This window comes from Heptranchias perlo, chromosome 4 (assembly GCF_035084215.1).
Source record: "Heptranchias perlo isolate sHepPer1 chromosome 4, sHepPer1.hap1, whole genome shotgun sequence".
Taxonomy (NCBI): Eukaryota; Metazoa; Chordata; class Chondrichthyes; order Hexanchiformes; family Hexanchidae; genus Heptranchias; species Heptranchias perlo.
Genome location: NC_090328.1, coordinates 127,215,367 through 127,241,174, shown reverse-complemented (window position 1 = coordinate 127,241,174; position 25,808 = coordinate 127,215,367). Strand labels below are relative to the sequence as shown.

Here is a 25,808-nt window from a genome sequence, read left to right as displayed (position 1 = left end):
GCCTTAACTTCTTTAGTTAGCCACGGATAGATCACTTTTCCCATGGAGTTTTTATTTCTTAATGGAATGAGAAATATGAAATATTTCTTTAAATGTTTGCCATTGCTTATCTACCGTCATATTTTTAAATTTAATTTCCCAATCGATCTTAGCCAACTCACCCTCATACCTCGGTAATTGGCATTGTTTAAGTTTAAGACTCTAGTCTCAGACTTAATTACGTCACTCTCAAACTCAATGTGAAATTCTATCATATTACGATCACTCTTCCCCAGAGGATCACTTACTATGAGATTACAAATTAACCCTGCCTCATTACACAAGACAAGATCTAAAATAGCCTGTTCCCTGATTGGTTCCATGACGCATTGTTCTAGGAAACTGTCTCAGATGCACTCCATGAGCTCGTCCTCCAAACCACCTTCGCCAATTTGATTTGCTCAGTCTATGTGAAGATTAAAGACCCCCACAATTATTGCATTACCTTTGTTACAAAATCCTCTTGTTTCTTGATTAATACTCTATCCAACGGTATAACTACTATTAGGGGGCCTATAAACTACTCCCACCTGTGTTTTCTGCCCCTTGTTATTTCTTATCTCCAGCCATACTGATTGTACTTCCTGATTTTCTGAGCCAAGATCCTTTTTTACTACTGTCCTTATGTCATCTTTTGTTATCAGGGCTACTCCCCGCCCCCCCAACCTCACTTTTCCACTTTGCCTGTCTTTTCGAAAAGTCAAGTACCCTGGAATATTTCGTTCCCAACCTTGGTCACCTTGCAACCACGTCTCAGTAACAGCAACTAGATCAAACCCATTTATCTCTATTTGTGCCATTAAGATTAGTAAGGCAAAGTACTGGAGAAATTAATGTGACTAAAAGCCGACAAATCCCCTGGATCTAAAGGCCTACATCTTAGGGTTTTAAAAGAGGTGGCTGCAGAAATAGTGGATGCATTGGTTTTGATCTTCCAGAATTCCCGAGATTCCAGAACGGTCCCAATGGATTGGAAGGTAACAAATGTAACCCAGCTATTCAAGAAAGGAGGGCGAGAGTAAACAGGGAACTAAAGGCCAGTTAGCCTGACATCAGTAGTAGGGTTTATGCTAGAATCTATTATTAAGGATGTAGTAACAGGGCACTTAGAAAATCATATCATTAGGCAGAGTCAACCCGTTTTTATGAAAGGGAAATCATATTTGACAAATCTATTAGAGATTTTTGAATGTGCAACTAGCAGGGTAGATAAGAGGGAACCAGTGGATGTAGTATATTTGGATTTTCAAAAGGCATTCGATAAGGTGCCACACAAGAGGTTGTTACACAAGATAAGGACTTATGGGATTGGGGGTAATATATTAGCGTGGATTGAGGATTGGTTAACGGACAGGAAACAGAGAGTCGGAATAAACGGGTCATTTTTGGGTTGGCAGGTTATAACTAGTGGGGTGCTGCAAGGATCAATGCTTGGGCTTCAGCTGTTTACAATCTATATCAATGACTTAGATGAGGGGACTGAGTGTAATGTATCCAAGTTTGCTGATGATACAGAGCTAGCTGAAAAGAGGACGCAAAGAGGCTGCAAAGGGATATAGACAGGTTAAGTGAATGGATGAGAAGGTGGCAGACGGAGTACAATGTGGGGAAATGTGAAATTATCCACTTTGGTAGGAAGCATAGAAAAGCAGAATATTTTTTAAAAGGTGAGAGACTAAGAAATGTTGGTAGTCAAAGGGATTTGGGTGTCCTTGTACATCAATCACAGAAAGATAACATGCAGGTACAGCAAGCACTTAGGAAGGCAAATGGTATATTAGTCTTTATTGCAAGGGGATTGGGGTGTAAGAGTAAGGAGATCTTGCTGCAATTAGATAGGGCTCTGGTGAGATCACACCTGGAGTACTGTGTACAGTTTTGGGCACCTTACCTAAGGAAGGATATACTTGCCTTAGAGGGGGCGCAGTGAAGGTTCACTGGATTGATTCCTGGGATGAGAGGATTGTCCTATGAGGAGAGATTGAATAGAATGGGCCTATGTTCTCTGGAGTTTAGAAGAATAAGAGGAGATCTCATTGAAAGGTATAAAATTCTTGACAGGGTAGTGGCTGAGAGGCTGTTTCCCCTGGCTGGGGAGCCTAGAACCAGGGGTCATAATCTCAAGATAAGAGATCGGCCATTTTGGATCGAGATGAGGAAACATTTCTTCACTCAAAGGGTTGTGAATTTTTGGAAATCTTTACCCCAGAGGGCTGTGGATGCTCAGTCATTGAGTATATTCAAGACTGAGATTGATGGATATTTGGACACTAAGGGAATCAAGGGATATGGGAAATTGGAGTTGAGGTAGAAGATCAGTCATGATCTTATTGAATGGCGGCGCAGGCTCGAGGGACCATATGGCCTACTCCTGCTCCTATTTCTTATGTTCTCATCCTCTTCTCAATTTAAAATTGTTACTAACAGAGTGAAAAAAGAGGTTAAGAGAAATTTTGTTACGCAGAGGATTGTGCTTTGCCACAAGGAATGGTTGAGGTAGATACCGTTGCATCTTTAAGGGAGATGTTGAAGTGGAGAAAAATACAAGGCTATGGTTGGATTGCAGAACAGTAGCTTTGGTTGCTCTAGCAAAGAGCTGACACAGGCATAGTCTCTTTCTGCGCTGTAAACTTCTATGGTTGTATGATTACATTTTCCAAGATTCTGCTCTTATGAAACAGAGAATCTGACACGGAGGTCGGTATATTTGATTTGTCGTGCTCCTGATTTTTGGAATAAAAATTAATCGGCCTTTCAGCCCCTCAAACTTGTTCTGCCATTCAATTAGATTGTGGCCGATCTGTACCTCAATTCCATTTACACGCTTTTATTCCATAACCCTTGATACCCTTACCTAACAAAAATTTATTGATCTCAGTCTTGAAAATTTCATTTGACCCAGCATCCACAGCATTTTGGGGGAGCGAGTTCCTGATTTCTACTACCCTTTGTGTGAAAAAGTGCTTCCTGATTTCACCCCTAAATGGCTTCGCACTAATTTTAAGATTATGCCCTCTTGTTCCAGATTTCCCCACCAGAGGAAATAGTTACTCTACCTACCCTATTGAATCCTTTTATCATTTTAAACACCTCGATTAGATCACCCCTCATCCTTCTAAACTCCATTGAATACAAGCCAGGTTTATACAAAAGTTGGAGGAAGCATTACAAGTGTGTGGAAGGGCACAAATTTAGAAATTTTGCATTTTGATTGGAAGATTATTTTGACAATTCACCATCAATAAGTTTTGGCAACTTGAAAAGAATTGATGATTTAAATCAGACTGAGCTGGAATATGTTTTAGAATGTAGAGTGCTATCCAAATTGGTTCAGAAGAAGACACTGGTTCATTGTTGGATAACACAACATTGACATGTTTAGTTACTGGTTTAGAAAATATCAAGGCTCAGAAATTTGTGCGCGCACCCATTTTGGGTCACACACGGGGCGCAGGATGCATTTCCTTCGCCTGCATGGTGAGGCGCGAGGCTCTTCAGATATTGGGCCTTGGGCCTCGTTATCATCGCAGCAGCCCTCAGGTGAGTGGGTTTGGGGGCCAGGGATCGCGAGGGCTGGGAATTGCAGTGCCAGGGGTCCGGGGTTCGGGGGGCCAGGGAACACAGGGCTCGGGATCGGGGGTCTGAGAATCACAGGGCCGGGGATCGGGGAGGGAGATTGGGGGTCAGGGCTAGGAGCAGGGGAAGATCAGGGATCAGGACCGGACACGGGGAAGATCGCGGGGTTGGGTTCAGGAGATCGGGGGTTGGAGCTAGGAACAGGAGAGATAGGGGTCGGGGATGGGAGATCAGGGAGGTTGGGGGTTGAAGCCAGGAACAGGGGAGATTGGGGTCCGGGACAGGAGATCAGGGGAGATTGGGGGTTGGAGCTGGGAGTGGTGGCGAAGTGGGTGGGCTCAAACAGGCGTTAGAGCCCTTATTTGCATTTGCAAAGGGCCTTATGCCTGTTTCAGGCATGGATAAAGGACGCATATTTTTTGGCCTTACCCAAAATGGCAGGCAGTGCACTTCTGGGTGGAAATGTGCATATGCTTCCTACCTGCCATATTGGGGCCTTAATAGCCTGAGTACCGGCCGAAAACCAGGCATGTCTTAAAATCTTGCAAGTTTACTTTCCTCACATATAATGGAAAATTAACTTCTCTCTTCTACTACCTTTGGTTTTCCTCATCTGCACATGTGCCAGGGGATGCTGCATTACTTTTTGGGAGATAGTGAAGAAAACACTCCTAAAACAGGAGGACTAAGTTTAAAAAAAAGTTAGAATTTTGGAAATATGTGCATGTGCACAACAACTTTGAAATGGTTCATCGGGATTAACACACAGAGACAACTGAAAATATTACAGAGACTGAGGATAAGAATGCATAATAGTGGACAACAGCATGTACTATATCAGGGATTGGAGGTTGTGCAACAGGTGTTTTTAACATCACCATGACATTTTAAAGAAATTCATGGTTGGAAATAAGGATGCCATCTAAGACGATTCTATTATGATCTTGCAGAATTGCCCGCATGATTCGCCAAGAACGAGGAAATGCACTTCTTGTGGGTGTTGGAGGTACAGGCAAACAGTCCCTCACACGACTGGCTGCTCACATGTGTAACTACAAGTGCTTTCAAATTGAACTCAGCCGTGGTTATAACTATGACTCGTTCCATGAGGACCTGCGGACACTTTATAAGTTGGCTGGGGTTGAGGAAAAAGATACGGTCTTTCTCTTTACCGACACACAGGTATGGATTTTGAAAAATCAGTAACCTTGTTTCTCTCAACTGGTCAAAGTTATATAATGTGATACATGTAATCTCTGTCCTTAGCCTTGTTCATAACATCAATCAATCTGAAAAGTTCTGCTGTTAAGAGCAGAAAATTAGAGGGATTTAGTGTCTGTTTTTGTAAGTATTAACCCTTTTTGTGTTTTTAAAAAAAAATTACAGTATATATTAGATGTTTTTATAGCAATTTATCAACATTACATTTTTAATAGTGATCTCTAAATATTTCACAGTTTGACACTGAAATTGTCTGTCAATAATTTGGAGGAATATAGATATTCTGTGTTGGAATGGGACAAGGAGAGCTTGTGTTTGTATATTTCTGCAGGAAATCTTCGTGATCGACCCTGGCATTCCTACCTTGTATACTTTAATAATAAGTTCAGTGCACAATACTGCTGCTGGCTGGAGAATGAGCATGCCTCCATTCACATCTGCTGAGCCCAGGGATTCTGATGCTTTCGGAGCACGAGAGATTGATGGAGTCATTGGAATGTTCCCAGCAACTTCCAAGACGTGGGTGGCTAACAACCCGTATATGTGAAATGCTCATGCACTGAAAGCATGCAGTCACTCTTGAAGCGAATGGCAGTTCCAAAGACATCTGCAGCACAGCAGTGATAGCCTGGACCTTTGGAATCCTGTTATTTGATGGAAACCTATGGCTCAGTCTTCTTGTTTCCTGGTGTCCAAGAGGAAAGTGATGTTGTTTGCTGTAGCAAATAAGGCGTCAAAGACCTGTTTTGTGCAATGATCTACTGCAGTCCGACTGATATCCTCACGGCTACCTGGAAAGAACCTGAGGCAAATGAAGCTGCAACAGTGCCCATCCTAGAGTGTGGCTGCAGGTCCTGCTACAGTATTTTGCATAGCTTGGTCACTATCTGCCAGGTGGATCGAAGCCTCTGAAGGTATTGAGGCTCCTCTGTGAGATCCAGGAAATTTGTATGGGTCAGATACATTCGAGTGGCAGGGTAATGCCAGGCAGATGCCCTCCTCCTATATTGATGCTCATTTCCCTGGCATCCACGTGTACTTCTTCTTTCCCCATCTCCTCTTCCTCAAAGTAGCACCTATACAAAGGATTCCAAATGGGCACCCACTATGCTAAGGAGGATGGTGGGGGCACAGAACTCTTCAGATGGTCTTGGAAGCTCTTGCACACAGTGCAACCCCATTGTAACAGCAAGCTTTGCAAGTTTTCTCACCTCATCAATTCTCCATTTTCTATTCCAGTCTTTGTTTTTTTAAAGTTTTCAGCATTTGAAATGAAGCATTAAGAAACTAAGTTCCCAGTTTATATGTGTGCAGCCTGTACATAGCCTGCAAAAGGCAGAAATGGAGGAAACTGACAAGCAGGTCACAATGATGTCACTTCAATACATATAAAGTATTATTTGAATAGAAATGCTTATTTCAGGTACACTAGAGCTGCCCAATCCTCAACCAGAAGTGCACATGAAGCAGTGTAACAGGTTTCTGCCCCAGAATAAGGAGCACATGGACTGTTATACAAAGGAGAATTGGTACTTGAGAATACTAAGGAATAATTCATATTAAAAGGCGGACAGGGACTGGATTCTATTCAGATTCATTCCAAAGGAATGCCTATACCTCAGCTAAGATTTTGAGGTAGATGGACAATAGTTGCTTCTGGTACTCTAAACAGAGTAAAACAGTTTTAATAGTCCATTTTTTTTGCATAGGGGCATAAGAATTACTCATTGCTTTTCCTCAACCTGTGATTTCTAATTGCTTAATTTATATCAGCCTTCCCACCCAGACTTGGTAGCCTAGAATTAAGAAAATGACCTTAGAGGGATGCCTATGCTCCCATTCCCAATGAGGGATTCTTTTTCTTGTACACCCACTTTGCTGATTTTGCTAGGACAAGTATTTCTAGGTTCTTCTGAGCAAGAATAATCTGGTCTCCACCCATGGTTAAAATGTTCCCGCGTGCACTCCTGCTGCGAGCGCATCTACCTTTTCTAATATAGTGGGTGGCGCACTTCAAGCCAGAAATGTGCACGCGCTTCCTGCCTGCCATAATGTAAGCTTAGGAGACCGTTTAGCGCCTAAAAAATGGGTGCTGCATGGCCAAATTTCTAGGCTACGGTATTTAGTCATATCTGTATATTATTTGTATATCTTCTATGAATGTGTTATTATCACAGATGAGACATGGCCAGTGCCAATGAGCATGAGTACATTCTCTTACATGTGCCAGACCCGAGGCTCAAACACTGTGGTCATAGTTTTCTAGAACGATATGTGCTATGCCAACTGTTAAATGTATTACTTGTCCATGATTGTGTGGGTGGTATAATTACCGACACATATGAGATTGTGCTAACATGTTATTGTTTTCTAACAGATAGTAGCAGAGGAGTTTCTAGAAGACATCAATAACATCCTCAACTCAGGAGAGGTTCCAAATCTGTTTGAGAAAGACGAGCTTGAGCAAGTTCTTGCTGCCACACGTCCAAAAGCTAAAGACGCTGGAATATCAGAAGGAAACAGAGATGAAGTAAGATTTCAAAAGTACTGATGTGGATACAGCCAGTTTAGTCAATGCATATTATTTGGTAGGTGGCAGAAGATGGCATTTTGTGCTGTTGCACGGAATGGTAAGATGTAGATTTGAATCTTTAATTTCCCTCTTTTGGTGGGTTTCTGATCACTGGGCGAGAGCAAGTGTTTATCCCACAGGAAAGTGTGGAGGTGAGTCAATTTGAGACATTCTCATACAATTTCTGATGGCTAGATCATTGCTTGTCCAGTACATTGTGCTTCCCCCCCTCTAAAGCACAGGAACTTTACAGGTTTAGTTGATTTCGGGGGGGAATTTCTTGACAATATGATCTGACCTGAACACTGGCACTTGCAAAGCATAGTTGTTGGTAGCCAGGATGGGAGGAATACCTTTACTGTGTCACAGTATGAGCATCGATTTTAATCGACGGTGGATAGGCAGTTAAAATCGACTGGGTGACTTTACCTGCCAATGTCCTGCCTGGATCCTGTCATCTTCAATTTTAAACTGCTGTTCTGAATGGGTGGAAAAGGCACCCATGGGGTCCTTCTTTTAACATGCACCTTGGTGTCTGATGATATAATCGGGCCCCGACTGCAATTTTAACTCTGACCTAACACCGCGCTGCGGCCTTCCTGCCAGGTAAAGTCGAGAGGGAAGAGGAGCAGGAGCAGAAGAGGCAATTCAAGGTAAGTTTCTTACTTTCCTTTGTGGGACCAGGAGGAGCAGGAGTCCTCCCCCAGGCCGAGAAGAAAAGCTGAGGACTCTCCTGCCCCGGACTCCGCCACCCCCTTCTATACCATGTGACCACGGTCCACCGCCCCCTCCCCGGGGAACCCTGGTCCCCACACTTATCTGAGTGCCAGTGGGCGGCTGAGCGCTGCCTAAATTTCCATTGATCCACTTCCTGCATTTTCCAGCAAGCTGGATACCCTCATCAGGCATCCTACTGCAGCTCGCTGGTTGGCCAATAGACTAATTCCGGCCGGTTTGAATGTGGAGTTGAACGGCAGGCAGGTAGGTCCGGAGGGACCGATCACGGAGGGGGATGGGGGGAGAGCCCTGGACAGCAGCAGCCCAAAGTATTCTTGACGCTCCTGGTCCACCTTGTTCCACAAAAATAAAATCGAGAAAGGTCGGGGCCATTTTTTTGAAATTACTGTCTGGGACAAATGGGCAGAGTGTACATGGCACATGCTGCACCCATTTATCTCTCAAAATTGCATTTTGACCCTTACGTGCGTCATAGGAGCCTGATTTGCATATTAAAAGGGGCTACCGCTACAAACAGGTGGGCGCTCCGGTCGTCCATTGGAAGGCCACTTTTCAATCTCTTTAAGGGCTGTTAATTAGGCCACCAAACGCCATGAACCAAATGGGGAGCATGTGCGGCGAACCCTCCGTCCATTGATGCTTCAAAATTGGAGCGGGATCTAATTCACATCATAGGAGATTCGCACGGTTTAATGAGGCCCCTGCATGTTTCTGATGGGCACCTAGGCTGCCCATTTCAAGGGCCCAACCAAAATAACAGAAACCCAGATATTGGCGAATAGGGTTGATAAGGGCTATGCTGCTATTTTAATCGCACTACCGTCCCATTCCAATTGGTGGATGGGATGAAAATCAGCCCCATGGTCTCTTACCATTTTTCTATCCGTAGTGGAAGGCTAACGAGTCAATAGTTGCCTGCTTTATCCCTTTCCCCCTTTTTTTAAACAGATGCGTAACATTTATCATCCTCGAGTCCTGTGGCACAGTTCCCATCTCTACTGAATTTTGAAAACTCATGGATCGGCCCTCCGTTACTTCCTCATTAACCTCTTTCAGCATTCTGGGGTGCCTACCATCTAGTCCTGGGCACTTATAAATTTTTGGTATCTCTAACCTGTTTTGAGCTATTTCCTTGGGCTTGATTTTAAATGTAAATTGCGGGTGCATTGGGGGCGGGGGGGAGGGGGGGCTGCAAAAATCGCAGAAATGCAGAGCGGCCTCGGAAGCCGGCTCCAACCCGCCGACTTCCGAGTTCCCCACAGACACACCTGTGTGCACGCGGGCCTTCCAAATCTGGAAGTCTTACCGGCAATTAAAGCCGGCGGAATGATAGTTAAAGAACCAAGTGTACATCATTGAGGTACTTAAAGCACTTCACTTATGACATATTAGGTAGTTAGAACGATTTTTAACTTATCTGGGTGACTTTCCCATGGCTTCTGATTCATGCCTGGTGAAACTAGGCAAAAAGAAACAAAATAAAGTAAATAACAAACCATTGCACAAAGTTAAAACACAAAATAAACCTACCTTTCCACCCCCCTTCGATGTCCCTCTTTTCCCCCCTTCGATGTCCCCCCGATCGCCCCCTCTTCCCCCCCCGATCGCCCCCTCTTCCCCCCCCGATCGCCCCCTCTTCCCCCCCCGATCGCCCCCTCTTCCCCCCCGAACTTCCGTTCCAGCGCCTGATGACATCTCTCTCTCTTTCTCTCCCTTACCCTCGGCGTTGCAGCTCCTGTCGGCAGCCAACCTGTCAATCAGGCCGGCTGCCTGGCATGAAATCAGGAAAGAACTTTAATCACCATCAATTACGTTGCGATCGTGTCGGAAACGGTAAGTTTTTTTTATTCGGGTTTGCCACGCGCACCTTCACCGCCCCCCCCCCCCCCTGCTGCCAACCCGCCACCATTTCAAAACTGAGCCCCTTATGTCTGTTAGTTGCCCTTCAACTGCCTCAACTACAAACCTTTGAAGACGTTCTTCGCTTTCCTGTGCAAATACTGAAACAAAATATTCTTTAAGCAATGCTGCCATTTCCTTCTACCACAATAACCTCACCAAGTTCACTTTTGAGTAACCAACCAGTCCTTAGAAATTCTCTTTTTCCTAATGTGTTTATAAAAACTTTGCTATTTCCCTTCACCTTGGCTACACGTGTTTTTTCATACTCTCTCTTTAATTATCTGACCTCTCATTTCTATTTGTAAATTACAATGTTCATGGCATCTAGGGCTCACCCTAAATTCCTGCCTCCACACAGATGCAAATCCCTCTGCCAATCCAGGAATTTCAGAGCCTTTTTTTTAAACAAGAGGTTGTCTGTCTGCTTGTGTGTGCAAAAAAAGTACTGATTACTCACGTGTTGTAGCTTTTGTTTTTGTGTTTTGTAAATTTCAGAAAGTCCATTAAGCTCAGACAATGGGGGGAATTTTATGATATGTTAATGAGGGTCCTTTCATGAGATTTTGGCAATGATTTGAAATTAACGCCTTCTGCATGGGTTTTCCAGGGTTTGGAAAACTCGGCAGTAAGATGGAGGCGAGATTGAGCGGCACTACATGGGAATGGTTAAAGGTCAGGTATCCCGATATGAATAAAGGCTCAGCGCTCACAGCTGCTTTCTCAGTTTCCTCTTGGAAAAGGTTTGGTGAGAGTACTTGTTGTGACAGATATATTTGTACAGTTTCAAGTTGTTCACACAGAGAACATAAGGATGGGTGGCAGCACGGCTGCTTTAGATTGGACTTCGGACAAGGAAGTCAATCAGCATCAGCAGCAGCAAGGTCGTGCTGTGGTGGGAGCTGTAGGTGGATCAACAGAGAGGGGAGCAACAGAGAGCAAAGCAACAGAGAGCGAAGTAACAGAGGGACTGAGTTCGAGGAGGCATTGCCCACCTAATAGGGTCTACAGACAGGCTTAGCTTCCTTGACCTCTCAGAAGAGCAGTGCTTCCGGAGGCTGCGATTGGCATGTCAGGTGGTCACAGACATCTGCAGCCTTCTAGAAGAAGAGCTGCTCCCTGCTGGACCAATGGCTGTGAAAGTCATCAACACCCTCAATTTTTTTGCCTCTGGTTCCTTTGAGGGTGCTACCGGAGATAGTTGCACATAAATGCATAAGACAGGTAACAGATGGATTGTTTGCCAGGGCTGGGAGGTATGTAAACTTCCCCTTTGATGACAATAGCCAGAATGAACAGGCACTCAGATTCACGACTCTGGCTGCCAGGAGCATTTGTCAACTGCAAGGGATTTCATTCCATCAATGTTCAGCTGGTGTGCAACCACAAAAAAAGGTTCATGCAGGTCTGCGCCAGATTCACCTGGAGCTGCCATGATGCTTTCATACTGCTGCAGTCCAACGTCCCCGACCTGTTCGTACCTGGAAGTACCTTTAAGGGATGGCTGCTAGGCCACAAAGGATACCCCCTACAAACCTGGCTGATGATACCTCTGAGGAACCCCACCAATGAACCCCAAGAGCGCAACAACAACAGCCATATGTCAACCAGATGTGTCGTTGGCATGCTCAAGATGCGCTTCAGGTGCCTGAACAGGTCTGGAGTCATCCTTCAGTACTCTCCAGCCAGGGTCTCTAGGATTATCGTTGTGTGCTGCGTTCTGCACAACATGGCGCAGCAGCGAGGACTAGAGGTGGAGGAGGAACAAGCCGCTCAGCGCTCATCATCTGATGACCATTCCAATATAGAGGAGGACAAGGAGGAGGAGGAAGATGAAGATGGGACACCCAACTCCAGACCAGCCACTCACGTTGCTGCTAGGGATGTCGGGGATGCCCTAATAGCTCGAAGGTTCAGCTAGTTACTCACACTGGACCAAATTAACTATCATATCCCCTATGACACAAAGAAGTCCTGTAACCAACCATCCACCCATTGCACATGCACCAATTGGTCCTCGTTAATTCGTGTCTTCTCATTCATCACCAAGCAAGTAAAAAGGCGAGTTGACACCCAGCACACAAGAATGGGCAACTGGGAAAAGTGGTCCAAATTAATAAATTTTATGTGAGTTGATTTAAAAAAAGGAAATTTAATAACATAATATTTTCACAAACCCCCTTGTGCATCCCTTGGTGAACTACAAAGTTTTTATTTTCCTTTGTCTACATGGTGCACCCCGGTGGCTGCAGCAGAGTTGTGGCAGGTTGTTCAGATGCTTGCTACTGACTGTTGAGATGCTTTTAGCCCACGGCCTCTGGGTTGTGGACCCCGTGAGGGCCCAGCCAAAAACTGCTCCACCTGCACCTGTGCAGGTGCAGACTTGGCCATCAGGAGGGGAGGCAGCATGTCGGGTACTGGTTGAGGAGGAGGGCAGTGGGTGAGACGTGGGAACTCTTTGAGTGGAGTTCACACTTTCATGTCCCCTTTTATCAGCATCTCTCTCCTGGGCCAGGGCACATCACTCCTACCTCTCTGAGGGGGAACAGCTTGGTACAGATCAGTGACGTGCTGTAAGGGTATGGCTTAAGGTATCTGTCATCCTGTTTAAGACGGCAGACATGTTGGCATCCATAGTCTGCACGACCGTGGTCAGGGCCTGTATGGACTGATTCCATTGCCGCAACGGAGGAGGCCACTCTATCCATGGAAGGCATCCTCGCAGTGGCCTGCGACATAATTCCACAAATGCTTGAGTAGGACTCCTCCATCCTCTCTGCTATTGTGGACAGTGCGCCTGACATGACTGCCAGTACCTCGTAAATTGGCTGCTGTCCCTCTATGGTTATCCTTTTCATCAGTGGCCCCCGGGGTTCAGCATTTGTGTCCAGCTGAGCAGAGCTTGGAGAGGAGACTTGGACTCTCCACAGCTATCCCTACCACTCATCAGGTGAAAACCCATCTAACTGACTCAGAGGACCCACCAAAATGCTTGTATCTGTCCTAGTGCCTGGTAAGCATGTGTCCTGTGATGGTGCATCCTTAGAATGAATCAGCTCCTCTGAGGAATCATCATCCGGAAGGTCCACAGACTGCTGTTCTTTGCATAAAGGCCCCGGAGGAGAGAAGAAATGGATATGAATTAGCAATGGCAACGTAAAATTGTTACTACTTAGCATAATTAAGATGATCATATTTCATTCGGTGCTAAAATCAAGTCAACATGACTGAGCCTTATATGGGATGTGGGTTGGAGATATTTAATGCTGTTACCAGGCAGCTGCGAAGTCCCAGTCTCTCCCTCTCCAATGGTCAGCGACGCAGAGAAGCCATTGATCTCCATGGCCTCGTCCTCTGCAGATGTCAGCTGCACTATCTGTGGCAGGCCACCTCCGGTCCTCTGCATCTCCCTTGTATTTTGTGCTCGCTTCTCCTGCAAGGGGAACGACAGACCTATGTGTGCCTGTAAGGCATGTGTTCACGTGATGGATGCTGTGCTTTTGATGAGGGTAACAATCAGGCAGGTGCATCACATTACCTAAGGATTGGGTGAGTGGCAGTCGTGGATGGATAAATGGGGATGTGAGGAAATGCATAGAAAGTGAACGATGGGTGCTCATGAAACTTAAGTGGGCGTGAGGTGTGATGTGATAGAGTAGGCGTGACAACACAAAGGGAGGGGGTAGTGAAGGGTGCACTACAGAACGTAGGTGAATCTGCAACTGTACTCGCCTTTCCTGACCTGGTTAGGCCATCAAGCTGTTTCCTGCACTTGATCCAGGTATGGGTCACTATACTCCTGCTGCTGACCTCCTCAGCCACCTCTAACCATGCCTTCTTGGTGACAGCAGCAGGTTTCTTATAGAGTCATAGAGTTATACAGCACGGATAGAGGCCCTTCGGCCCATCGTGTCCGCGCCGGCCATCAGCCCTGTCTACTCTAATCCCATATTCCAGCATTTGGTCCGTAGCCTTGTATGCTATGGCATTTCAAGTGCTCATCCAAATGCTTCTTGAATGTTGTGAGGGTTCCTGCCTCCACAACCCTTTCAGACAGTGAGTTCCAGACTCCAACCACCCTCTGGGTGAAAAAGTTCTTTCTAAAATCCCCTCTAAACCTCCCGCCTTTTACCTTGAATCTATGTCCCCTTGTTATAGAACCCTCAACGAAGGGAAAAAGCTCCTTAGTATCCATCCTATCTGTGCCCCTCATAATTTTGTACACCTCAATCATGTCCCCCCTCAGCCTCCTCTGCTCAAAGGAAAACAAACCCAATCTTCCCAGTCTCTCTTCATAGCTGAAGCGCTCCAGCCCTGGTAACATCCTGGTGAATCTCCTCTGCACCCTCTCCAAAGCGATCACATCCTTCCTGTAGTGTGGCGACCAGAACTGCACACAGTACTCCAGCTGTGGCCTAACCAGTGTTTTATACAGCTCCATCATAACCTCCTTGCTCTTATATTCTATGCCTCGGCTAATAAAGGCAAGTATCCCATATGCCTTCTTTACCACCTTATCTACCTGTTCCGCCGCCTTCAGGGATCTGTGAACTTGCACACCAAGATCCCTCTGACCCTCTGTCTTGCCTAGGGTCCTCCCATTCATTGTGTATTCCCTTGCCTTGTTAGTCCCTCCAAAGTGCATCACCTCGCACTTTTCCGGGTTAAATTCCATTTGCCACTGTTCCGCCCATCTGACCAACCCATCTATATCGTCCTGCAGACTGAGGCTATCCTCCTCGCTATTTACCACCCTACCAATCTTTGTATCATCAGCGAACTTACTGATCATACCTTTTACATTCATATCCAAGTCATTAATGTAGACCACAAACAGCAAGGGACCCAGCACCGATCCCTGTGGTACCCCACTGGCCACAGGCTTCCAGTCACAAAAACAACCTTCGACCATCACCCTCTGCCTTCTGCCACTAAACCAGTTTTGTATCCAAAGTGCCAAGGCACCCTGGATTCCATGGGCTCGTACCTTCTTGACCAGTCTCCTGTGGGGGACTTTATCAAAGGCCTTACTGAAATCCATGTATACCACATCCACTGCGTTACCCTCATCCACACGCCTAGTCACCCCCTCAAAAAATTCAATCAAATTAGTCAGACATGATCTTCCCTTGACAAAGCCATGTTGACTATCCCTGATTGATCCTTGCTTCTCCAAGTGGAGACTAATTTTGTCCTTCAGAATTTTTTCCAATAATTTTCCTACCACTGATGTTAGGCTCACTGGCCTGTAGTTCCCCGGTTTTTCCCTACTCCCCTTCTTGAATAATGGTATTACATTAGCGGTTCTCCAGTCCTCTGGCACATCCCCTGTGGCCAGAGAGGTTCTGAATATATGTATCAGAGCCCCCGCAATCTCCTCCTTTGCCTCACACAGTAGCCTGGGATACATTTCGTCCGGGCCTGGGGATTTATCCATTTTTAGGCCTGCTAAAACCGCCAATACCTCCTCCCGCTCGATGTTAATATGTTCGAGTATATCACAGTCCCCCTGCCGTATTTCTATGTCTACATCGTCCTTCTCCATAGTGAAAACAGATGCAAAAAATTCATTTAGAACCCCTCCTACATCTGCCGGCTCCAGACACAGATTGCCATTTTTGTCCCTAATGGGCCCTATTTTTTCCCTAGTCATCCTCTTACCCTTAATATACTTATAAAACATCTTAGGATTTTCCTTTATTTTGCTCGCCAGTGTTATTTCATGGCCCCTCCTTGATCTCCTAATTTCTTTTTTAAGTATCCCCCTGCACTTTTTGTACTCCTCTAGGGCTTCCTCCGTCTTTAGCCTTTTGTATCTGCCAAAAGCCCTCCTTTTTTTCCTAATCCATTCTCGTATATCCCCTGACATCCAAGGTTCCCTGGAGTTCTTGGAACCACCCTTGACCTTTACGGGAACATGTTGCCATTGTATGGTCTCAATCTCCCTTCTGAAAGACTCCCATTGCTCCGATGCGGATTTTCCTACAAGCAGCTGATCCCAGTCCATTTTGGCCAGATCCTGCCTTATCCTATTAAAATCGGCCTTCCCCCAATTTAGAACCTTTATTTCCGGCCCCTCCCTGTCCTTTTCCATGACCACCTTAAATCTCACCGAATTATGGTCACTGTCACCAAAGTGCTCACCTACGAGCACTTCTTCCACTTGGCCGGCCACATTCCCTAGAATTAGGTCCAGTACCGCCCCCTCTCTTGTAGGACTTTCTACATGCTGGCTCAAAAAGCTCTCCTGGATGCACGTTAAGAATTTTGTACCCTCTAAGCCTTTTACACTCTGAGTATCCCAGTTAATATTACCTCCCATTACCTCCTTTCTGCTCCTTACTGCACCCAGCTGTACATCAAGTGAAGCGTCATTGAAACGAGGCGCAGTCTTTGAACGTCCTGACTTCATGCTATAACTTTTCCGTGTCTTTCCAAATGCTCCCAACTCCTCCAAATTCCACCTTTTGAATTAGCCCTTTAAATAGTTGAGTTGAGATGGCATTATGCGGGTGCACATCACACCCACTGTCGCGCATTGGGGATGCGAAATCCGGAAGTAAAATGACAATTAGGTATCCATGTCGAGATTGGACATTTCCACGCGCCCAAACATCTTTTGGGTTTCGCGCCCGCTATCACCCCCACTCCCCATTAAGAAGCCATTTCTGCGTTATTATCGGGCCCAATGTTTTTTGCCAGTGTAATTGAGTTCAGTTTTATAGCTTAACTATGAAAATATAGCTGAATTTCAAAACAAACAGCCTCTAATTATCCCTCCTGTCACCCGTTGTGTTGACAGTTAAAAATTATAAACATTTTAATTACTAACAGCTGTGAACCAGAGAAAGACACCAGCACAGTGCCTTTCCAAGTTTAATTTGTTTTTTAAAAGCTTTGAATTTGGAAAGTGCTAATTAACATCTATGTATTGTTGATAGTTCTTGGAATGTTTACTTTTTCATAGCTGTGAGTGACAGAGAAAGACAATATGTGAGAGAGAGGGTGACAGAGAGAGGCACAGAGACAAAGACATAATTCTGACAACCAGTCAAAAGCACTAAATTCAATGGCCCCAATATTTATGGGGAGTGGGGGAGGGAGTGCAGTAGCACGGGGGAAACCTGGCAAAGCCGGGGATGCAGAGAACCTGCCGAATTTAACGGCAGGACCTCATTATAACTTTTTTCTTTCCGTTTCCTGCCCAGCAGCCGACCAAATTGACAGGCTGGCCGGCAGCTGGGTGGGGGAATCCTTGGGGACGGTCCCCGGCAATCGCCATTGTGGGGCAGGCTTCAGTTGGTGGGGGTCGGCCATCGCCATCGTGGGGCAGGCTTCAATTGGGGGGGTGGGGTTTGGCCATCGCCATTGTAGGGTAGGCTTCAGTTAGGTAGGGGGAAGGGGGGAGTGGGGGTCAGCGAAAAGCGACAAACCAGGGCTGCCAAACATGCGATTCCCCCTTCCAATGCTGTGAGGCCTGTGCTCTGCTCCTCCCCCTAAAGCTGACAGACACCCATGAGTCCACCAGGGAGCAAAATCTCAGTCGCGCTAAACCTCAGGTTTGCCTTCCATAGTTCTGCCAGCAAGAACAACAGCAACTTGTATTTATATAGCACCTTTAACTTAGGAAAACGGTCCCAAAGACACTTAACAGAAGTGTAAACAGACAAACATTGACACAAAGACAAAGGAGATATTAGGACAGGTGGTTTGGTCTTCCCAATGTTTAATTGGATTAAATATCCTTTAAGAACATAAGAAATAGGAGCAGTAGTAGGCCACACGGCCCCTTGAGCCTAATCCGCCATTCAATAAGATCATGGCTGATCTTCTACCTCAACTCCCCTTTCCTGTCCTATCCCCATATCTCTTGATTCCCTTAGTGTCCAAAAACCTATTGATCTCAGTCTTGAATATACTCAACGACTGAGCATCCACAGCTCTCTGGAGTACAGAATTCCAAAGATTCACAACTCTCTGAATGAAGAATTTTCTCCTCATCTCGGTCCTAAATGGCCGACCCCTTATCCTGAGACTATGGCCCCTAGTTCTAGACTCTCCAGCCAGGGGAAACAGCCTCTCAGCATCTAACCTGTCAAGACCGCAAAGAATTTTATAAGTTTCAATGAGATTACCTCTCATTCTTCAAAACTCCAGAGAATATAGGCTCATTCTTCCCTTTATCTGCTTTTCCTTCATACGCCTGGAAATCAAGCATTTTTAAATCACAACAAATCAGGAACCCAGCCCGCTCTCTTTTAACTGACCCCCTGCCAATGTTCGCTCTAATTTTTTTTTGGCCATGTGCGGAATGAATTTGGGTTTATGCAACGATATAAAGCTGCTTGCGCCATCGTAAAAAAGATCACAACTTTGAATAGCAGATCTTCTGAAAAAACTTACACAACAGATGTGCAACATGATGGATAATTGTAACAAGGCGAGCTGTCAAGGATTTTTAATTAAACAAAACTGGTGATAGAAATTTCAGAAGTAAACACTGCCACCAGAGGAAAAGGGACATCTTGAGACCAAGGGCTCAATTTTAAACTTAAATTGCGGGTGCGTTGGGGGCAGGGGGGCTGCGAAAATTGCAAAAATGCAGAGTGGGCTCGGAAGCCGGCTCCAACCCACCGACTTCCGAGTTCCGCACAGACACACCTGTGTGCATGCGAGCTTCCTGAATCCGAAAGTCCCGTTGGCAATTAAAGCCGGCGGGATGATAATTAAAGAGCCAAATGTACATTGTTGAGGTACTTAAGGTACTTTACTTGTAGCATATTAGGTAGTTAGAACGATTTTTAACTTACCTGGGCGGCTTTCCCACGGCTTCCAATTCACGCCTGGTGACCACATAATCTGTTTTTTGGTGATGTTGGTCGAGGGATAAATGTTAGCCAGGACACTGGGAGGAGTACCCTGTTCCTGGAAGATAATTTTGTTTCATTTATGTTATGTTGGTCTAAAATTAAGATTCAGTTCAGAAAGGATTAACTCCGAGAGACACACACACTATCAGGAATGTTGATTAGGGCCATTAGTTGAATACCAGATGAAGCAGCAAGAAAAAATTGTGTATTCTTGCATTGGAGACAATAGGGAGTCAGCCAGCAATTCCAATGCTGTTCTCAGCTTTAATACAGGAATGGTTTTCATTCAATATGTCCAAAAGTGGGGCTCAGCTCATCAGAAAATGGAGTTGTCATAGTAAAAGGGGAGTTTTCTCAGTCAAGCTGGTAGCTTTGGTTGGCAGCCTGGTGAGCCAATCCTCGACATACACAGCTGAGGGCGGGGTCAAAGGTCAGCCTTTATTTGACCCTCTTTCTTGAAAAGTCAGTACTGGGCAATTTTATCATAGCCTGGATCCTCGAAGAAAAGGGGAAAAAAATTACCAGCTTCTCTTCTATGTCAGGAACCCAAGATGTGACCTAGCTGCCTGCCATTCCCATATAAAATGGAACACCTAACTTCTCAAAACTTGATAGGGTCACGGGCCAAAGTCCCGGGTAAGCTGCATTTCGGTATTTAGACTGTGATGTACCCACGAAAACATGGATATTTCCCCTATCTGTTTCGTAAAAATGCTTTGTAATGTCCATGGTATGTTTACAGCAAAGATAGTCTTGTGAAATAAATTTTTCAAGCGTACCTTCAGGGCCAAAAAAACAATTCCAGCTAACATTATATTAATTTAGATACAAAATATCGCCTGTATCTAAGTTTCCCATGGCAATCGTTGATAGTCAACAAATTGTATATGTAAAGTACAATTGATTTGGTCACATTAATGTCTCATGGCAAAGTTTTACTTGCATTCGTGTCATTGCAATACTATGGCGCAAAACATCTGTTCAGCTATGTGGTTTGGCGTTCTGTAATCATCAAATCAACATTTATGCATCACATATCTCCAGTATTGCAATTATGCACCTTTTAGTTCAGGAAGATTAAAATAATTATTTCTTCCTACATTATGAAATTTCAAGAAAAAAAGACAAACTGCTATAAATATATTTGGGAAAGAGTTTTGATAAAGGGTTGTGTGGTGTTACTGTTATAATGTAATATAACATCTGGGGACTTGTGCCAAAATTGGGAGAGCTGTCCCACAGACGAGTCAAGCAACAGCCTGACATAGCCATACTCACAGAATCATACCTTTCAGCCAACGTCCCAGACTCTTCCATCACCATCCCTGGGTATGTCCTGTCCCACCGGCAAGACAGACCCACCAGAGGTGGCGGTACAGTGATATACAGTCAGGAGGGAGTGGCCCTGGGAGTCCTCAACATTGACTCTGGACCCCATGAAATCTCATGGCATCAGGTCAAACATGGGCAAGGAAACCTCCTGCTGATTACCACCTACCGTCCTCCCTCAGCTGATGAATCAGTCCTCCTCCATGTTGAGCACCACTTGGAGGAAGCACTGAGGGTAGCAAGGGCACAAAATGTACTCTGGGTGGGGGACTTCAATGTCCATCACCAAGAGTGGCTCGGTAGCACCACTACTGACCGAGCTGGCCGAGTCCTGAAGGACATAGCTGCTAGACTGGGCCTGCGGCAGGTGGTGAGCGAACCAACACGAGGGAAAAACTTACTTGACCTCGTCCTCACCAATCTACCTGTCGCAAATGCATCTGTCCATGACAGTATTGGTGGGAGTGACCACCTCACAGTCCTCGTGGAGATGAAGTCCCGTCTTCGCACTGAGGGCACCATCCAACGTGTTGTGTGGCATTACCACCGTGCTAAATGGGATAGATTGAGAACAGATCTAGCAGCTCAAAACTGGGCATCCATGAGGCGCTGTGGGCCATCAGCAGCAGCAGAATTGTATTCCAGCACAATCTGTAACCTCATGGTCCGGCATATTCCTCACTCTACCATTACCAACAAGCCAGGGGATCAACCCTGGTTCAATGAGGAGTGTAGAAGAGCATGCCAGGAGCAGCACCAGGCGTACCCAAAAATGAGGTGCCAACCTGGTGAAGCTACAACTCAGGACTACATGCATGCTAAACAGCAGAAGCAACATGCTATAGACAGAGCTAAGCGATTCCACAACCAACGGATCAGATCAAAGCTCTGCAGTCCTGCCACACCCAGTCGTGAATGGTGGTGGACAATTAAACAACTAACGGGAAGAGGAGGCTCTGCAAACATCCCCATCCTCAATGATGGCGGAGTCCAGCACATGAGTGCAAAAGACAAGGCTGAAGCGTTTGCAACCATCTTCAGCCAGAAGTGCCGAGTGGATGATCCATCTCGGCCTCCTCCCGATATCCCCACCATCACGAAAGATAGTCTTCAGCCAATTCGATTCACTCCACGTGATATCAAGAAACGGCTGAGTGCACTGGATACAGCAAAAGCTATGGGCCCCGACAACATCCCAGCTGTAGTGCTGAAGACTTGTGCTCCAGAACTAGCTGCGCCTCTAGCCAAGCTGTTCTAGTACAGCTGCAACACTGGCACCTACCCGACAATGTGGAAAATTGCCCAGGTATGTCCTGTCCACAAAAAGCAGGACAAATCCAATCCGGCCTATTACCGCCCCATCAGTCTACTCTCAATCATCAGCAAAGTGATGGAAGGTGCCGTCGACAGTGCTATCAAGCGGCACTTACTCACCAATAACCTGCTCACCGATGCTCAGTTTGGGTTCCGCCAGTACCACTCGGCTCCAGACCTCATTACAGCCTTGGTCCAAACGTGGACAAAAGAGCTGAATTCCAGAGGTGAGGTGAGAGTGACTGCCCTTGACATCAAGGCAGCATTTGACAGAGTGTGGCACCAAGGAGCCCTCGTAAAATTGAAGTCAATGGGAATCGGGGAAAACTCTCCAGTGGCTGGAGTCATACCAAGCACAAAGGAAGATGGTAGTGGTTGTTGGAGGCCAATCATCTCAGCCCCAGGGCATTGCTGCAGGAGTTCCTCAGGGCAGTGTCCTAGGCCCAACCATCTTCAGCTGCTTCATCAATGACCTTCCCTCCATCATAAGGTCAGAAATGGGGATGTTCGCTGATGACTGCACAGTGTTCAGTTCCATTCGCAACCTCTCAAATAATGAAGCAGTCCGAGCCCCCATGCAGCAAGACCTGGACAACACACAGGCTTGGGCTGATAAGTGGCAAGTAACATTCGTGCCAGATAAGTGCCAGGCAATGACCATCTCCAACAAGAGAGAGTCTAACCATCTCCCCTTGACATTCAACGGCATTACCATCGCCGAATCTCCCACCATCAACATCCTGGGGGTCACCATTGACCAGAAACTTAATTGGACCTGCTCTCGTACTGTGGCTACGAGAGCAGGTCAGAGGCTGGGTATTCTGCGGCGAGTGACTCACCTCCTGACTCCCCAAAGCTTTTCCACCATCTTCAAGGCACAAGTCAGGAGTGTGATGGAATACTCTCCACTTGCTTGGATGAGTGCAGCTCCAACAACACTCAAGAAGCTCGACACCATCCAGGACAAAGCAGCCCGCTTGATTGGCACCCCATCCACCACCCTAAACATTCACTCCCTTCACCACCGGCGCACTGTGGCTGCAGTGTGTACCATCCACAGGATGCACTGCAGCAACTCGCCAAGGCTTCTTCGACAGCACCTCCCAAACCCGCGACCTCTACCACCTAGAAGGACAAGAGCAGCAGGCACAAGGGAACAACACCACCTGCACGTTCCCCTCCAAGTCACACACCATCCCGACTTGGAAATATATCGCCGTTCCTTATTTGTCGCTGGGTCAAAATCCTGGAACTCCCTTCCTAACAGCACTGTGGGAGAACCTTCACCACACGGACTGCAGCGGTTCAAGAAGGCGGCTCACCACCACCTTCTCGAGGGCAATTAGGGATGGGCAATAAATGCCGGCCTCGCCAGCGACGTACACATACCATGAACGAATAAAAAAAAATGTACCCAGGCCTGAAGCGTTGCTCTCCCTATAAATCAATAAAATTACATAAGAAAACGTGGAATGAAGACAAATCACTTGGTTTATCAGGGGCTTGACAGGATGGATGCTGAGAGGTTATTTCTCATGGCTGGAGAGTCTAGAACTAGGGGGCATAGTCTCAGGATAAGGGGTCAGCCATTTAAGACTGAGATGAGGAGGAATTTCTTCACACAGAGGGTTGTGAACCTTCGGAATTCTCTACCCCAGTGGGCTGTGGATGCTGAGTCGTTGAATATGTTCAAGGCTGAGATAGATCGATTTTTGGACTCTAGGGGAATCAAGGGATATGGGGATCGGGCAGGCAAGTGGAGTTGAGGTCGAAGATCAGCCATGATCTTATCGAATGGCAGAGCAAGCTCGAGGGACCGTATGGCCTACTCTTGCTCCACCAATCATACACAATTTATGCCATAATAGAGCATGCCCATCCTATTCACTCTCTTGTAGCTGGTGACCCCCATGGAATAAATTTCTATAACATTTCTCCCAACTGAGGTTAACTAAACAAAACTGCTCAATAGAAATCCAGTTTTACTGTCCAATTTATTCACTGTTGACAAGCTGCATTCTACAAATCCCTGCGTCCCTGGACCAAGGAGCACAAGAAGCACTGCGTTACATACAGAATTTAATCATGTTTTGTGCTTATATGAAGAAAATTCTGTATGAGAAAAAATGTGGCATGCATTAAATGTACTGTCTTTTTTTCCCCAGGTTTTTCAATTATTTATAAACCGTGTTCGCCAGAAACTGCATATTGTACTGTGCATGAGTCCTGTTGGTGATGCATTTCGAGCTCGATGTCGAATGTTTCCATCTCTTGTAAATTGCTGTACCATTGACTGGTTTGTGCAGGTATGTGGTAACAGCAAGTCTGCTAAAATATTGCTCATACCCCATCAGCCCTCATATTTAGACATTTCATTTTTTTAAAATAACGCAAAGCAGAGATCAGTATCCAAGAACATACAGGGGCCAATCTTCATCTTCTTACCACCCCATGCATGCTGAAAAAACGGGGTAGTAGGCAGGCAAAAAATGTTTTTGAAATCTATTGCTCACTGGTCGCCTGATGCCCTCCCAACTCAAAATGGGCAGTCAACGCTCCTGCCGAAAACAGGCGAGAGTCTTATTTAAGTATTTAAATTGGGGTCCTATGCTGGTTGTAGGTCCTGATGCAGTTTTCAGATACTGGATGTTGAGAGGTCTAACCAGCAGTCTTTAAAGGGACTGCTTCAGGCCACTCTGAAAACAGAGCACAAATCGTGGTTTCTCTGGGGCCAAGAGGAACACAAAATCTTCCCATCTACTGCCAGACACTCCAACCACAGAAAGGTTCAGGCCTCTTACTGATGGCATTGGGCAGATGGTGCAATTGTTACGCCCACTGCCCGCTGATTGTGTGCTACAATTGAAAATCGGCACCATGCAATTCAAAGTAACACAAAAAAAATGCAGCAGTCATTTAGCATTAACTGCAACCTCTATTTAAAGTCTAGATTTAAATAGATGTTCCTTGAAATTGAAATTACCTCCTTGGGGATTTCATATTTTTCACTCTTAACATTGGCCTCCTGATGTCACATCACTTATACCCAAGAGAGTGGGTGGGTAGCTGTGTCCAGGCCTGAGATTCATTATTGGGAGTTGCGTATGAACAGTCCATGGTGACCCTTCCTCTGATTTTCAGTCCCTTCCTTTGGGGCAGTGGTACTATTGGCCCCGAAAATCCACAGACTAGCAATCCAGGCACTTATGCTGAGCAATGCCTGCCGGGAACCTCCATTGCTATCCGCAGCGAATTTTCCTGGGTCGGGGGAGGTGCTCAACTTTGCCTGCTAATGGCAGGCACCCAGACCACTAAGGATGTGTTTAGGAGGCTGTTATGTAAAAGAAGGCAGAACCGATGTAGGTGTCCAGGCTGGTGGTTGTTTAAGTTGCGCCCACTTTAAAATCAAAGAAGAATCAGTCCACAATCTTTGGGATCCAGGCCCTGATCCTAGCCTGAAACCCCAGGTTATCCAAACAACTGGTGGTGCCTGGTCCTAGAAGGCATACTGTACCAACCATACACCAGGTGTCCCAGTGAATGTCTGAGGTCCGGGATCTCTGATGACCCCAATACAACACAATGACCCTGTAACCCTGTAACGAATAGAAAGAGGGTCGGCCACCACAAGGCAATGCCAGAAACCTGGGCACAAGGTTGGGACGTGGAATATTCAGGTCCTGGACTAGTTTCCAGCAGCTCCAGGGAACTCCTTCCAAACTTACCGCTGGAGACCCTTAGAATGGCTGCAGGTTTTTGGGGCTATTATGATTGTTACAGTGTCATGAGGAAAGCTTGGGGAAAGAAGCCAGATGTTATTTTCTCACCCCAAACATAGTTAAAATGATAACCCTGGTGGTGCAGCTGGAATTGAAATTCGATTTATTTCCAGTTGGCAATTGCTAGCAGATTTGCAAGAATTATACTAGCAAGAATGCTTAACAATGGCATAAATAAATCGAACTAAAGTACAGGTTTCCCAGACGTTCTTAAGATTTTGACGAAAGGACCTCTTTTATTTTTTCTTTGCCGGTTTCCCGCCTGACAGGCCAGCCTGATTGACAGGCTGGCCGTCAGTCGGAAGGGAGAAGAGACAGGAAGCAGATGCGAGCGGGTAAGTCTTAGATTGGGGGGAGGGTGGGGGTCATTGGGATCTGGAGTCATTGGGGGTCGGCCATCGGGGGGTCATTGGGGATCGGTGGTCATCGGGAGGAGTCTGTCATCGGGTCCACGGTCATCTGGGGGTCGGT

General features: G+C 46.0%; 1 protein-coding gene across 1 annotated transcript in view; it reads left to right on the top strand.

The window, feature by feature from the left end:
- The window catches only part of dnah6 (dynein, axonemal, heavy chain 6), a 475,651-nt gene that overhangs the window by 256,171 nt on the left and 193,672 nt on the right, over window positions 1–25,808 (top strand). The window contains exons 46-48 of the mRNA XM_067983622.1: window positions 4,566–4,797; window positions 7,214–7,366; window positions 23,724–23,864. Of these exons, the coding sequence (XP_067839723.1) occupies window positions 4,566–4,797; window positions 7,214–7,366; window positions 23,724–23,864 (526 nt within the window). The remainder of the gene's footprint in view (window positions 1–4,565; window positions 4,798–7,213; window positions 7,367–23,723; window positions 23,865–25,808) is intronic.